Source organism: Grampus griseus (genome assembly GCF_964374135.1).
Source record: "Grampus griseus genome assembly, chromosome: 2".
In the NCBI taxonomy this organism is placed as follows: Eukaryota; Metazoa; Chordata; class Mammalia; order Artiodactyla; family Delphinidae; genus Grampus; species Grampus griseus.
The window spans coordinates 81,702,627-81,719,389 of NC_139018.1; the positions used below are offsets into that span (position 1 = coordinate 81,702,627).

At 40.6% G+C, this 16,763-nt stretch overlaps 1 protein-coding gene across 1 annotated transcript; it reads left to right on the forward strand.

The window, feature by feature from the left end:
• Positions 1-238: 238 nt before the first annotated feature.
• TMCO5A (transmembrane and coiled-coil domains 5A) lies at positions 239-15,972 on the forward strand (the record flags this gene model as incomplete). The annotated part of the gene is made up of 12 exons (XM_082647056.1): positions 239-355; positions 924-968; positions 1,926-2,075; positions 2,498-2,621; positions 3,244-3,294; positions 4,023-4,094; positions 7,196-7,252; positions 7,706-7,765; positions 8,194-8,258; positions 9,192-9,249; positions 11,053-11,093; positions 15,774-15,972. Exons 2-12 carry the CDS (start codon positions 934-936, stop codon positions 15,970-15,972), a joined length of 912 nt encoding a protein of 303 aa, XP_082503182.1. The 5' UTR covers positions 239-355; positions 924-933.
• Between the last annotated feature and the right edge of the window lie 791 nt (positions 15,973-16,763).

Here is a 16,763-nt window from a genome sequence, read left to right on the forward strand (position 1 = left end):
ACTTTCCATATTAGTCACACTTTGAAGCAAGGGAGCACAATCTGCCAGAGAAATAAAAGACAGGGGCTACCCCTTCATACTGCCCAGAAATCAGATCCATTAAACTACTGCTGCCAAAGGGAAGACGTGACCATGAAACACACACAACCATGTAGGGTCTGAAGTCTCCACAGATGATGAGAAACCGTTGCCACCCAACCTACTGTGACATGCTGCCCCCCATGTCAATAGCAGGGTCATGACACCTCAGAAGGTTCTGAGATTCTACTGGACAGTTCCACTGGGGAAAGATTAGACTCTTCAGAAACTAATTGCCTAGAGCAGAATCAGGAAGACCATACACATCAGAAAAGAGGTGGAGTTTATGGAAGTAATGGATTTAAAGAGGAAACCAAAGGGGCAGAGCAAGCCAAATTTACTTCTGCTTGGTTTTTCTGAGCCCTGTTTAATACTAAGATCTTAATATCTGGAGATTCTTACAGAGGCCAGGCTAGAGAGCAGAGAGATTACTTTTCAGAGAAGTTGTACACCTACACCCAGGCCCATGGGCCCTTTAGGAAAGCAAGTGGCCCTAGAGTAGAAAGGGAGTTAAGAACAATTGATAACCTCTATTGATTCTTATTGCTGTGTATAAATTCCAAAGGGTTTTGTGTTGGTGAACTATCTCTGAATATACCTGCTAGCAGGATATATACTGAAATTTCCAGCATTATCCCTGTATCCTCACTGTATCCTTACTGAGGCATAATCAGAACATGAGCAGAAAACCAAAAGGTTGAATTTTGTCATGGCCAAAATGTGAAGTTGGAGGGAAGAAACCAGTTAATTCTGTTTCTATATTTGGGGGCTCTTGGCTAGTTACTCTACTTCACAAATGGACCCATTTCCCCAACTCATTAGATACATCTCTGCTGATATTTTAGGGAATCTACAATGGAAGAACACAAGGAAGATCAACTAGATGATGAGTAAGTAATCATGATTAGGCAAAGCCACATCCAAGGGCCAAGGTATGAAGCAGGTCTGCTGTAGATGTCTTCCTTCATCTTCTAGTCTCCCTCTCTCTCTCCATCTACTATCTATCCCTCCCCCATTGCACTCCACCTCAAGCTCTTCATGCCCTCCTGAAGTGATAGCTATTATAAAGTCTTCTTTTCCAAAATCATCCCTCATCCTTACTCAAAAGTCTGCCTCACTAACTTATTTATGGTTAATCATTTGAAAAGCAAACTAATTAATGATACAAGAAAAAGAAAAGTTTATTGAGAGCTTCCATGTGCCAGGTACCCTTTCTAGATGACTCTAGTGTTACCCTTATTTTTATTCAAATTTACTTCAAAAGGAGTTTTGAATTCTTGAAAGTGAATGCCTGGATCATATCTGTGTGCTCAATGAAGTGACTCTCAAGATAGACACTCAAGCTTTGTAGCAGGCACTGTAAGAGAAGTTTTGAGATGGGAGGAGGAAGGGAAAGACTGAAGCCCTACCTGCTGGTGGAAATCTCTTGTGGCTCTGCATAAAGCTGGGCTCAGTCATAAGGAATGTGCCAGCTACCTGGATAAAAGTACTCAATAAAAGTGTATTGCATGAGTAGATTTTGTGAACAACTTGTCTTAGAAACCAATGCAGGACACTATTTAAGGAAGCAAGACTTCTGGAACCAGAGTGGAGGTGCACTAGTATATTGAGCACTTTGGCTGAGAAAGCCTGAGAAAAACCTCTCTTGCTGACCAAGTTGAGAATTATTGAAACAAACTGTAGAGCATGATTAAGAAATATAATTTCCTAAGAATGAAAAAGGACAGATGTGCTTCCAGAAACAGCCAGGTTAATGAATTACGTGCCTTCTAGATATCCCATTTAGTCCAAAGATTACTGATCTTAAGATAACTGGCCCTTGTTCAATTTGGGGACTGAGTCTACAGGTCAGAGGAAGTGGAAATCTTAAGACTGGCCCAGTCAAAGAGGAACATTAACAGTTTGAATATGAACCTTGAAAGGGATATGCAGAGAATTGATGAAGCAAATCAGGACCTTCTTCTCAAAATCCGCAAGAAGGAAGATGAGATTCAGAGGTGAGCGTTGGGGTACCATGAGGGAAGTTCTCCATCCAGAGGATGGGGTAGAAGAGAAGAGACAACACTAAATTTTCCTGTTTGTTCTAGAGACCTAAATCTTGTACAGCAAAGTTTCTTCCTCATTCTCTGGCATTTCTCTGTGGCTCAAACTCTGAAATACAGCAAGTTTTAAAGAGATTCCTAAAAAAATTGGGTGATACTTACCTGAGCTGAAAGAACATTGGGGTGTTTGACTTGGGAATCAGAGGAATCTTACTTTTCCTGCCTTGAAAGTGATTCTGAGTCTAAGGATCCAGGAAAGAATGGTTTCCAACTTGAGATTCGTGTTTATTGTCACTGAGGTTCCCTTGAAACTGATATTTGTGTTTTATCGGTTCTGAAACTGCCAGATCCTCAGAGTGTGTGCTTGCGTCATCTAGGCTGGAAAATGAGATCACTCAGACCAGAGACCTGGCAGAGGGTGAGGAGTGGGGGAAGGAGAACCGCACCACGATGGAAAGGGAAAAAGCCCTGCACGCGCTAGAAGAAGAAACAGCCAGACTGGTAAGCAAGAAGCTAGGAAGAGCTGTATGATAGGTTTTATTCATCATCCTGTCTCTCATCAACTATCAGATAAGCTAGTCTCTCCTTTTTACATACAACTAGTAGTCAACTCAAAAGTCATGGCAAGGGCTTCCCTGGTGGCGCAGTGGTTGAGAGTCCGCCTGCCGGTGCAGGGGACACGGGTTCGTGCCCTGGTCCGGGAAGATCCCACATGCCGCGGAGTGGCTGGGCCCGTGAGCCATGGCCACTGAGCCTGCGCGTCCGGAGCCTGTGCTCCGCAGCGGGAGAGGCCACAACAGTGAGAGGCCCGCGTACCGCAAAAAAAAAAAAAAAAAAAAAAGTCATGGCAGGATGTGTCCATGCATGGAAAGGGATGTGTGGAGGGTAGGGTTTCTTTGGTAATATTTAGTATTGGGAAGCCCTGCGTGTGGGCATCTCTATCCCTGTTAAGTTGGTGTGTATGTATTGAGATCAAACCACAGGTTCTTTACCTGACCTTATGCAATAAGGTAGAGTTCCTGCAGGAAATGATCACTGGAGCGAAATGGAGAACAATCAATTAAATAAAGACAGAAGATGGTATGCAGATGCACACTTACACTCTGCTTCTTTCTCTCAACAGGAAAGGAAGAATGAGACTCTGGTCCACAGTATAGCAGAACTTGAAAGAAAGGTGGGATGGGGCTCTTGTGTTCCCCAGTGTTCCCACAGCATCCCCAGGCACCAAAGAGGCAAGGGAGCAAAAGTGGTCATAGGGGATCCCACATGTCAGAGAGGCCTGTGCTGGGGTGGATACTACTCTCCTGAGGCTGAGCTTCATGACCTAAATAAATGCCATGGATCTTCCCTGCAAGTATCAGATGGACGGAGGGAGTGGGTTATTCAGGGTACTCAGTCATCCCACAGGTTCCTTCATTCTATTACAAGAAAAGGGATTCCAGTAGACACTCTGTTAAAGTGATTGGCTGGCAGCTCTGTAATGAGAGTTAATTTTACTTTCAACAGAGACTTAAAAATACTTAATTCCTAAGGATTCCCTCTTCCTTGTCTAGGCATTCCCTCTACCTCAACTCCTGCTCAGAATACAGTGGGCTTCCTATGATACCCTACTTTCTGACCCATTCCTGAATAACCCAGCATGGATGAGGGGTTCAGAAAAGTACCCCTGCCTTGAGCAGGCTCCAGCTTTGGTGGCCAAGACTAGTGAGAAGAAGTTAGAGGTAGAATAAAGATGTTTCCAAGAGCACCAAGTATCCACCAAAGGACCACCTCCTGGCAGCTTTTATCAAGACCAAATTACCAGCCCACACATACACCAGAGAATGTCTTTGTTTTCTTTTTTTTTTTTTTTTATTTGATGTATTTTTTATTTGCAATGTATTTTTTTATTTGAAACTGTAGCTTACAAGGAAATCTCAAAAGGCAGCTAAGTGTGAACAAGGCAATCTAAAGGGAACCCCAGAAGAGTCAAAGGTAAATGGAAAAGCAATCTTGAATGGGTTTGGAATATATGAACAGGAAACAAGCTTTCAAGTGGAAACAACTGTCAAAGTTGAGATAAATTCTTTGTAGTTTTACCCATGTCAGGCATAAGCCTGGGCCACTGAGTACTGACATTTCCTCTGCTCTTAGTAAGGAATTTTACTCTGAAGCCATATATTTTGTTCTTTCTTCCATGAGGAAGAGCAGAACACAAATGCATATATAACACTGGAGGCAGTTGAAGTCCCTAATTTAAATCCTGTCCCCAGTACTTAGTGTGGTATATGAAGGGCAATTTAATCAGTCCCTCCCAGCCTCTGTTTGAAAATTGAGTGAAATTGTGTATATAAAGTATTCTTTCCTTTTTTTGGAGAGCTAAAACCTGAAGTCACATAATTTTAAAGTGACTATTTAAGAGAGTGGCTAAGGCATATGTATGAATTCATAGAGGCAGAGCTAGGATCTGTAACTCTCCTGCATGCTAGGCAACTTACACATCCTGTCATGGAATCCAATCTAGAAAAGAAATCATTAAGTTGGTCATTCAAGTATCTAGTGAGTTCTGCATGCTAAGTGCATCAGACAGTGCTTAGCATTTCTCTAATTGTGTTCCAGAGCTAAGAACCTGGACACAACCACAACACATCCGATAAAAGATGCAAGAAGAATTAGAGACTTACTTTTTTTATTTAGAGAACAGGTAAAATTCTAACTTGATACTTTCTGTAGAATTGCATCTTTATCCTTGCCTTAATTTTTCTTTAGCTTATTAAGCCCACACTTAAGCCCATACTGTGTATATGAAGCCTATGAAGATATGGACACACTGAAAATAGAAATATAAAAAGAAAGAATAGAGAATCACTCTCCTATCTTCTCTTGGCCAAATTAGTGTTGATGGCCACAAAAAAAAAAAAAAAAAGAAGAAGAAGAAGAAGAAGAAGAAGTTTAAGGCCACCAAGTAAGCTTGCTTAGTCATGTACATCCAGGAAATTTACCTGGAAAGAAAGAAATCTGGAACCTGTGTGTACATCAGGAAGAAAGTGAAGTTAACACTAGAAAGGATTATGAAGCCCCATGACTATTCTTACCATATAACTGCAGCAGTCAGAGACTGATTTTCTTCCTTCTCCTGCCCAAAACAAGTTTTCCTGACAGTAAGGCCACCAGAATCCAGTGGGGACACTTTAATGCTGGCTATGTCAGGTGAGCTGAGCTGACAGACTACAGAGTTCCAGGTGTTGTCAGAACAATGGCCATTATTTTCCTAGCAGCAACCAGCCCAGCCCTAAAGACTTCTAGAGTATTATTAACCCTCTGAATCACTCCCTTTTGCCCACTTCTTTTGTAGAATTCTTAGGCGATATCTCTAATTCTATGAAATATACAGCATCTCCTTTGCTTCCGTTCCCCTTGCATGCTGGTGATTAGTTCAGTAGTTTAATGGGATGCCTGCTTCAACTCCTTGTGACTCAGGCCAGTGTCTTGAAAATACAGCCTTTAGCACATTTTTCTTTCTGGCCCTGGTTGTAACTGACTGGAGGGGAAAGGAACTGTTAGAAGCATCCAGATGTAAAATAATGATCCCTAGATGAAAGTGGGAACAACAGAGCTGAAAGGGAAGGAAGGGAAAATAGTTATATCTGCTCTTCCTACAGAATATAACCCAAATGCATCCATTCTTCCCTATCTACTACTAATAATAGTACTACCCTCTTGCAAGCCACCATACCCCTCACCTGGATGCTGAAGTAACCTCCTAACAAGTCTTCCTGCTTCAACTCTTACTCCTAAACAATCTCACTTTCCACATATTGAAAAGTCTCTTCTTTAAAAACACAGGTCAGATTGTGTCTTTACCACTTGAAGCTCTCTCCTGGCCTTTTACTACAATTAGAATAAAGAACCAAACTTTGGGGACTTCCCTGGTGGCGCACTGGTTAAGAATCGCCTGCCAATGCAGGGGACACAGTATCGAGCTCTGGTCCAGGAAGATCCCACATGCCATGGAGCAACTAAGCCCACGTGCCACAACTACTGAGCCTGCGCTCTAGAGCCTACAAGCCACAGCTACTGAAGCCCACGTGCCTAGAGCCTGTGCTCCACAGCAAGAAAAGCCACTGCAATGAGAAGCCCGCACACCACAACAAAGAGTAGCCCCCGCTCACCACAACTAGAGAAAGCCCGCGTGCAGCAACAAAGGCCCAACGCAGCCATACATACATACATACATAAATAAATAAATAAAAGAAGCAAATTTTTTTAGAAGCTATAAGGCCCTACGTATGTAACCTCATCAGTGGCTACCTTTCCCCACCTTACCAGTATCCCCTGTGCTTCAGCCACATAACTTCTTCATACATACCAAAGTTCACAGTTTTGGCCCTTGTTGTAACCTCTGCATGGGACATATTTCCTCCAGATCTCCATTTGACTAATATTTATCTTTCAGATTTCAGCTCAAGTATCATCAGAGAGGCCTTCGCCAACCACCTATATTAGCTCTTATGCCATCACTCACTCTCACTCTCAGCACATTACTCGGCTTTTATTTCCTTCACAGCACTTATCATGTTGACTCATCTGTTATGTCCCCCAACTAGAATGTCAGCTCTGTGAGGCAGAAAGCCTATCAATTCCGTTCATCACTGTATCCTCAGTACTCCCCGTGCCCTTTCCCTGTCACTCCAGTATAGTGGCCGATATAGAAGAGGCTTTCATCAAGTATTCAAGGAAGGAAGAGAGGAAAGAAGAAATACAGGGAGAAAGAAACGAGTGAGCCATGAATATATAAAAGCAAAAGTGACAGTGAATTTTTCAAGGTTGATGTTTTTCTAAGAGAAATAGCTAAGGAAGAAGGAAGCTAAGAATTGAAGTTTAAGGGCAAACAAAGCACTGATGAATACTCAGTGGTCAAGAGTGCAGGCTCACCAGGCAGCTGCAAGGACAGTTTGACTGTCCTCCATCAAAAAGATATCTGAAATGGTGCCCAATGCACTTCAACCACCTGTGAGATAACCTTTGCTATAGCATTTCAGAATGGAATCCTGTTTTTGCCTTGCTGAGTTACCAGCCTCCTTCCTTGTCTATAGGTTAAGTTACAACAGCTGGAAGCCTCCTGTGCAGACCAAGAGAAGGAACTGGCCAAGGTAACCACAGTAACTTCAATGTTACTCCTCCCAAAGGAAGGGATACTCCATTCTTGGTCAGACAATCTAATGCATTCCTCAAATGATTGAGTTATAATAAGGTTCTAGATCCCAAACCATTATGGGATCAGGAGGGTATGAAGGAAAGGAAGATGACTATAGTCTCCTAAGTTACCTTTTATTTAATATTTTTTATAGGATACACTTCATGATCTATATCTTCCACATATTAGTATCTATTCTTCTCCCAACTGTCCCCAAATAATCCCCAAGGGACTATAAAATATAGCTTGTTAACCCTCAAAAAAATTAGTTTATATGTACAAAAAAACATATTTAGAACAATTGGAAGGCCACATTTAGGGTCTGGTACACAGGAGGAAACAAGTATACTATTGTTCTTACAGCAATTCACTGAGAAAATTTAAGACTAATAAATTTTAGTCTCCACAGGTAATAGAAGACTATGCACTTTTGGCCCAGCTCTGTGAAGATCAGGCCCTCTGCATAAAGGTACAGCCCCTCAGTAAAGGGACAGCAAAGGGTTTGTTTAGGTACAGGGTGAAATGGAACCGGGTTTTTCAGAGCATACTGTCTGGAACAATTTTAACTCTTCAAGGTGTCATTCCAGAGGGACTTTAGGGTCTATGACACTCCACCACCAATATCATTCTGTTACCTCCCTGGTCTCCCAGCCTCTGTGCCCTTAACTTAATAATGAACACTTTTCCTGTTTATAATCCCAATTACCCCCAGAGACCTGTCCAATGGTGAAATATAGTGAGAAATCAGTAGTGGTGGGGTGGAGGCTAGGAAGGAGAAAAAGTGGCAGTGGGAATACCAAACATTTATGTGACAATGTAATAATGCATGTGTATTATGATTAGGAAAAGCACAGGGCTTTAATTAGTAACCGCGCTTTCTTTTATTTCTCTTTGAAGAAGTACCGGGAAACTTTGAAGAAAATAGAAGAAGAACTAGAGAATCAGTTCCTCGAGAGAGAAGTGTAAGCTTTGGCAAACAAAGGAACATCCTGCTTTTAGTGGTAACTCCATCTCAGCCTGGGTCAGAGCAAACATCTCTCTAATTCCAGTTTGGAATTATGAGGCCCCCAACACCACATATCTTTCCCCTCTGTAGTAATCAGGTCGACTCCCACTGAACCACACCAACTTTAAAACGCAGGTCCTTCTCCCATTCTTCTTCAAAGACTGTAGAAACATATCTCCCTTCATAGCTTTATCACGTTACCAATTATTTGGGTTTATATTAAGGGTAGGAACATGTGCTTTAAAAAGGGTTAGTGGTCAGGCACCTTGATAAGTAGAACATTCATATTAAACGTAAATAAAAGCTTCCTTCCCCAAAAAAATACCCCTTGAGTTTGTCAAAAGAGTTTAAATGATGAGAAACTAAACCAAAAACCTCACTTCCATTTCTTGACCCTCTTTAGATGTTAAATCTTAATTCAGTCAAGAAGTATCTCTGTATATAAATATTTTGGAACCTTGTGGTGAAGAGAAAGAGACCCAAACTGCATAAAGCCTCTAAATAGGCAGGTACACACCGTGGCCTTGTGTCCAAGACACTAGGACTTGGAGGTCCTCGCCCCTAAAGGATACCTTCAAGTCTCCCAAAATCCTTCCTGAGTACTAGGTATGGCTTGACTGCTAAGCTAAGTTTCTAGAACAAGGCTATTCAACAGAAATTTCTATACTATCTATTAAGTATCCACTTGGCCACTTACTGAGTACTTGAAGAACAGGTAGTATGACTGAGGAACTTATTTTTTATTTTAATTAATTTAAATTTAAATAGCTACATGTAGCAACTGGCTATAATAGAATTAGAATATAAGACTGTTTTTAAACAACCATCATATAGTATGAATCTTTGAGGGCACTTTATCCAATCTCTATCTTGGTTCTTTTCCCCCTAGGTCAAAAGCCATAAGCATGAACTCAGCAAGCAAAGAGTGTAATGCCCAAAATAACAAGGTAAGCACCTACTCCATCTTCAGCTTCTTCACCTTTCAAAGGAGTTTCCAAAATCACTATAAGCCACCAAACATCTAGCAATCTTCCCATGTGGATTTTCCAAGAACAGTACCAGATATAATTCCAAAGCATTTCAACCCTAAACAAATAAAGAGGATGCTAAGGAACAGCTGTCTTCCCTCTTACAGCTGTGCAAATGATGTGTTCTCAAAGAAACCAGCCCAAGACCAAAGAAAGTTTAGAATAGAAGCGAGAAGGAACATTAACTGAGGGTGCACTCTGTGGAGAGAAGGCCAGTACATGACACATACACCACTCCTCTATCTCCTGTAATCACAGCACTCTTTCCTGATGATCCCAGCATGGTCCAGAATCTTTTACTACACAGAACACCAAGGGCATCTATCACCATCTAATCAGAGTTGGCCTATGAGTTAAAACATAGGAAGCAGTTGCTTCTTTATGCTACAGCTTCAGTGTCTATTCATCTTTAACATCATGATGTCACCAGCACATATGCAAAGGTCTGAAGGAAACAGACTTGGATGTAGAGCACCAGGCCTCTTAGCCTGCTTGGTGTCTTGTGGAAGCAAGTACATAGATAAAGTTTATTGGACTTTAATTGTAATTTATATTTCCTTTAGAGCCAAAGTGGACATTCAGCAGAAATTTTATGTTGTTGAGATATAGGGTCTTTATAATCTCAGAAAAGAGAAGTCATCTCTTCCTTAAAAGCAAATATCAACATTTGACTATTACCCTTGAGGTGCTCCAGATGTCTGAATATGTTAGACCATTTCCACAGTGACTATAGTTCCCACTGTCCTGAACAGGTTATTCTGGTCCCAAGCTTATGTATTCCACTCAGCAAGCAAAACTCCTGAAATTAACTGAAGTCCACCTCTCTAGAACCAAGCTTGGCATGCTACCTGATGTGTCCCACCATCTATTCACGGTGACTTATTAAAGTATTCCTTCTGACCAGCTATCAGAGAAACAACAGGACTGTCTTCATCAAGATTATCAGAGTCCATGTGATGGTTCAACGACCTGTGATGTTTGAGCAATCTCTTTAGAGAGGCTGCCTGAGCAGCTGACCAGCTAGCATGCCACTTAATCTCACTCAAGCTATAGAATCAAATTTGTAACCCAGAAAGCTGCTTTCTAATTCCAATTCTGCAAGCCTCATTTCCACAGTTTTAAAGTGTGATCATAATTCCTCTTCCTTTTTATCTCACAAGGAAGTTTAAAGGAAAATGAAGTAACTGAGAAAATATTTTGGAAGAGGGATGTTACAGAAATCCAGGATATATTCTCATCTTTACATTTTTATAGCTTTCAAAATTTATCTCTTGGAATATGTTTGTGTGGTTTTTATAGCCTGTAAACTTCTCTAAGGGTCACTGGCTAAGTAGAAGGTAAGGGTATAGTTGAGAGAGCCCAAAATGTGAACTGAGAGGACCTGGGTTCCAGGCCTCGTCCTGCCACTTACAAGCTGTATGACCCTACCCTTCTAAGTCTTCATTTATTCCTATCAATATATAAAAAGGTAATGCAGTTTTATATATATATATATATACACACACACACACATATACATATATATATACACAGATACATATATACACACACATATATATATGTACATATATTTGGCTTTGAAAATTTCATCTGCTTATGTATATGAAAAAATTTGTAAAATTTTACCTAAAATAACATTTAATTAATGGCTCAGTACTACTTGGCAGTGATAACAGCGTCCAGAAATTGTTTATTTATCACTGCCCTTTCTTTTTCTCCCAGGATAACTCTCTCCAAAAGAAGAAAACAGGATTCTGTAAAACGTAAGTAAATCCCTTTGAGTAAACTTCCCAGAAAACTGGGAGTTCTACTTAGCCATACTAGCAGATAGCAAAGTCTAGACAAGGAGAACATTGTATACACACACACACGCACACACACAGTCAACAAATTTGTTTTATCAATGACTACATTTCTCAGTTCACTGTTATGACTTCCTTGTCCAAAGGCGATGACTAATCTCAGCTTTCCAGTATTAGAAGCCAGTGGCCTAGCAGTAATCAGAAACAGGAATCCTATCACCTAGAAGAGATGTGACAAGTGTCATACTTACCCCCTTTTCCCTTCAACACTTTCAACTAGTTTGATGTGTCTGGTTTCCCAGTAACATCAGTTGATTAGAAATGGGGACTCCAATAAAAAAATTAAAAATAGAAAAACAGAAGAAATTTTAAAAAATGAAAAGAATAAACAAGGAGGGTTATAAAAAAGAAAGAAAGAACTTCTGCAATATATGATAACACTGAGGCACCTTGAGGACATTATGCTAAGTGAAATAAGCTAGTCACAGAAAGACAAATACTGCATGATTCCACTTATATGAGGTATCTAAAACAGTCAAGTTCATGAATCAAAGTGTGGAATGATGGCTGCCAGGGGGTGGGGGGAGGGGGCACGGGAAGTTACTAATCCATCGGCATAAATCTTTGGTTAAACAAGATGATTAAGTTCTAGAGATCTGCTGTATAACACTGCACCTGTAGTCAATGATAATGTGTTGCACACTTAAAAATTTGTTAGGAAGGTAAATCTCATGTTAAGTGTTCTCATCACAATAAAATAAATTTTTTAAAAAACTTAAAAAAAGAAATGGGGAGATCCTTCTGTGGTTCGTAAGCATGAAGATTGGGTTTTTACACTATTGTGTGAGATGTGCCTCCCTCAAACTTTATCACAATGTCAGCACATTACCCCCTAATGTGAAAAATAAAAATAGGGAGAGAATTTCTAAATGCAAGTATACCACTGCCTCACAGCAGATAAAAGAGAGAGAAAATGATTGGGAAAAGGAGACAGTACCTAACAGTATTCAGCACATAATAATTGCTCAAAAATCTTGTTAAACCAAATAAGAACTCAAGATTCAAACAAATGAGTGGATATTAGTCCTTAGGGAATCATCGTGATAGCAAAGTAAAATTGGTATTGAAGCCCCTATATTTTTAAGAAAAGGTCAAATTATGTTCAATATAGTATGTTTAAGAAGGCATAGAGAAACATATATTTAAAGTGGTATGAAATGTGATTTAGAAAAAGTCCAATCAAAATGGTTAACATAAAATTACTGGTGCTTAAAGGTCAGCTCCAACTGTCTGGAAAATTTGCTTAAGAGGGATACTCCTTCATACCAGATAAGTGAAGAATTATATATTTCAATATCCTTCAATATATGTTCCCAGAACAACTAGCAGAATCTTCCCTAGAACTCCTAGGCCACCTTCACCTATAATTCAACACCAGCGCCCAGCATGGAATTGCCCATGTTCCTGGGATAAGAGCTATCTGCCATAAAGAGAGTTAGTAAGCCCAGCAAGTCTAGCTCATCACATCAAACTACAAATGTCTTTCCTCTTGCTCTGATCCAGCATCCTTGGAGCACTGGTATACCGTGCGCTGATAAGAAATTAGAAAGCTAGGTTATTCCTAATATTGTCCCTGGGCACGTCATCCCAGACCCTTCTCATGAATACTGTATCCAGCTTCAAGAAGAGTGGTGGGAAGAGGCTTTTAAAAGGCTTTTGATTCTAATTTTGAGCAAGATCCTGTATTAGAATGGATCCTGGCTCTTGTCACCAAGATTAACTCTACAGGAAAACTTAAGAAAACTGGAGGGGAAGGGGCTGATTTTCTTTTTTTGGCGGTACGTGGGCCTCTCACTGTTGTGGCCTCTCCCACTGCGGAGCACAGGCTCCGGACGCACAGGCCCAGCGGCCATGGCTCACGGGCCCAGCTGCTCCACGGCATGTGGGATCTTCCCGGACCGGGGCACAAACCTGTGTCCCCTGCATCAGCTGGCAGACTCCCAACCACTGCACCACCAGGGAAGCCCAAGGGGCTGTTTTTGACTGGTGAGTGCAGTTGGGCCATGAATTTGTCCTGAGGCAGAATGCAGCCCAGCACAACCAGATAAGGGTAACATAGCAAAGGAAACAGTGGAGGTTTGCTCGTGGAAATCATATTAAAACCACAAGGGCAAAATAATTTATCAGTTAAATAAGAAATCAAGACTACCATAAGGAAATTTATAGAAATTTATTAGGAAATATTAAAGGTAATATAAATGAAAGAAAAGAAATACCATGATCATGGATAGGAAGCCTTAATGTCATAAACATATCAATGGTCTCCAAATAATTCATAGAATCAGTTCAATTCCAATCAAACTCCCCAGAAGATTTTTCATGGAATTGAAGAAAATGATACTAAAATATTGTATATGGGAGAGTAAATGGGTCAAAAATAACCTGGGCAATTTTAAAGAAGAGCAAGGAATGAGAAACATGCCCTTTGAGATATCAAGACTCACTGGGAAGCTACAGTAATTATGATAGTGTAGTATCATCAGAGGAATAGGAAAATCAACCAATGGAAAAGAACATGTGCTCAGAAACAGTGCACATATAGAACCCTGATATATGACAGTGATTATATGTCAGAGGGGAAAGAAAGGATTGACTGTTCAGTAAATATGGTGGGGAAAAAACGGTTATCCAGATGAGAAAGAAATAAGATTGAATTACTACTATACAGTATAACAAAAAAGCAAGCCCAGATGTGTTAAGGACTTAAATACCAATTAAAAAAAAACCTATAAAACTCAGTATTAGTTATCTATTGCCACATAACAAATTACCCCAAAATTTAGTGGCTACAAACAACATTTATCAACTCACACTTTCTGTGCGTCATAAATCTGTGAGCTACTTAGCTGGGTGGTTCTAGCTCATGGTCTGTTACGAGGTTGCTGTTAAGATGTTGGCTGAAGTTACAGTCATTAGAAGGCTGGGCTCAGGCTAAAGGATCTATGTCCAAAGGAGCTTACTCACACAGCTGGTTGCTGGCAGGAGGTCTCAGTTCTTCATCAGATGGACCTCTCCACCAGGCTACTTGTGTGTGTCCTTATAACCTGACAGCTGGCTTTCTCCTGGGAGTAAGGAGGAAGCCACAGTGCTTTTAGTACATAGTATAGGAAATCACACACTGTCATTTCCATGATACGTTATTCTTTAGAAGCAATTCATTAAGTCTATTCCACACTCCAGTGGAGAAGAATCTCTCTAAGGAAGGAATACCAAAGAATTTGTGGACATATTTTTAAACTACCATAAACTCTTAATACAAAATAGTATCTTTTTAGGCCTTGGGGTAGGGAATGATTTTTCAAACAAGATACAAAAAGCAGTGATTCTAACTAAAGGAAATGTTGATAAATTAGACTTTATTAAAAATAACTTTAGGGACTTCCCTGGTGGCACAGTGGTTAAGAATCTGCCTGCCAATGCAGGGGACACGGGTTCGATCCCTGGTCCAGGAAGATCCCACATGCCGCAGAGCAACTAAGCCTGTGCACCACAACTACTGAGCCTACGCTCTAGAGCCTATGAGGCACAACTACTGAAGCCCGTGAGCCTAGAGCCTATGCATCTCAATGAGAGAAGCCACCACAATGAGAAGCCCATGCACCTCAATGCAGAGTAGCCCACACTCGCTGCAACTAGCGAAAGCCTGGGCGCAGCAACAAAGACCCAGTGCAGCCAAAAATAAATAAATAAAATGCACATTAAAAAGTAAATAAATTTTGTTCTTTAACACCTCAGAGCAAGTGAAAGTTATAAAGTAGAGGGCAGATATTCAAAATATACACAATGGAAAAGGATTAATATCAAGAACATATAAAGAATTCCTACAAATTAATAAGAAAAGCCCAAACAACATAGTAAATAAATGGGCAAGAGGAAACACATAAGACGAATAAACCTATGAACAGATAGATGTTCAGCACCATCGTTCATCAAGGAAATGCAAGCCAAGACCATAATGAGATATTACTTTATACCCATCTGATTGACAAAAGTTTCAAAATCTGATAACATCAAATGTTGGAGAGGATGTGGATCCACAGAAACATAAACCCTGCTGGTGGAGTATAAATTGGTGCAACTGGGGCTTCCCTGGTGGCGCAGTGGTTGAGAGTCCGCCTGCCGATGCAGGGGACACGGGTTCGTGCCCTGGTCTGGGAAGATCCCACATGCCGCGGAGTGGCTGGGCCCGTGAGCCATGGCGGCTAAGCCTGCGTGTCCGGAGCCTGTGCTCCGCAACGGGAGAGGCCACAACAGTGAGAGGCCCACGTACCGCAAAAATAAATAAATAAAAATAAATAAATAAATTGGTGCAACTACTTTTGAAAACAATTTTCCAAAATAAAAATAAAAAACAAAACAAGATAATTTCACATAGTGATAAATGCTGAAAGAAAATTAAACATGGTGATGGGAGAGAGAGTAGCTGGCAGGCCAGCATATGGGAAGAGGCTACCTTTGTAAGGGGTTGTTAAGAGTAGAGACATTTGAATATCAAGGAGTCAGACATGCATTTAGATTATGACTATTTTGTTCCAGGTTTTCTAACCTCTAGTTAACAGTTTCTTGGCTTTCTTTTTCCAGGATTTTTCTATATTTCTTTTTCACCACCCTGTTTTTCATCAGACTGCTGGGCTACTTGTTGTTCCACATAAGTTTTATAAATCCAGATCTCTTTGTCAATATACTGCCCAAGATACTGAGCAGGAACATCTTGTGGAAGCTAAGATGCTTTCTCTTTCCATCTCTCATGCTTGAGACAGAGGACACGTTACCCCACTGATCCCCAAGAAACATCCTGGAGCAAAAGAAGGCAAGTGGTATCTGAATCCGTAGACTAAGAGATGGTGGAACTTGTGAAGGAAGGAGGTTTTCTTCAGTTATTTCCTTGAGGTTTTCCTACTTGATTACCATTCCTCCTCACACAGTCTTTCCAAGATTAACCTTGCCCGGTAAAGAGCTCTGTCAATGGATTTCTGTGGCTATATGGATAAGCTAAACAGTACCAATAGTAAACAAAGTAGACTATTTTTGGAATAATATCATAAATGCTGAGCAAAATTAGAGCTGATCAATTCTTCTAGTGAATCTTAAAAATCTAAGACACAGGATCCCTGCAAAGCAGAAGACTGCTCATTACTTACATTAGAACTATTTCGTTGTAAGTTGCCTTAGTTTAAGCTAATTTATAAATTTATAGCACACAAAAAAGTATTGCCTCATGGAACTAAAAATCTGGGGCTTCAGGCATGGCTGGATCCAGAAGCCTCAGTGTAATGTCACTGGAGTTTCATCTCTCTCTTCTCATCTCATTGGATGGGCATTTTCCTTTTAGTGGGAAGATGCTGCCAACAGCCTAAGACTCATACTACCAGATTAGCATCCTTAGCAGAATGAGTCTTTTCTAATAGCTCCAGAAGGAAATTTCAGATAAACTGACTTAGTTGTGGTCAACTGTCTACCCCATCCCACAATCAATGTGGCCAAAGGGATGGAAATACTCTGATTAGTCAAGCATGAATCCATGAACCATATGTCCAAACTCTTGTAAGGGGAAGGGGAGGTAAGGGGACA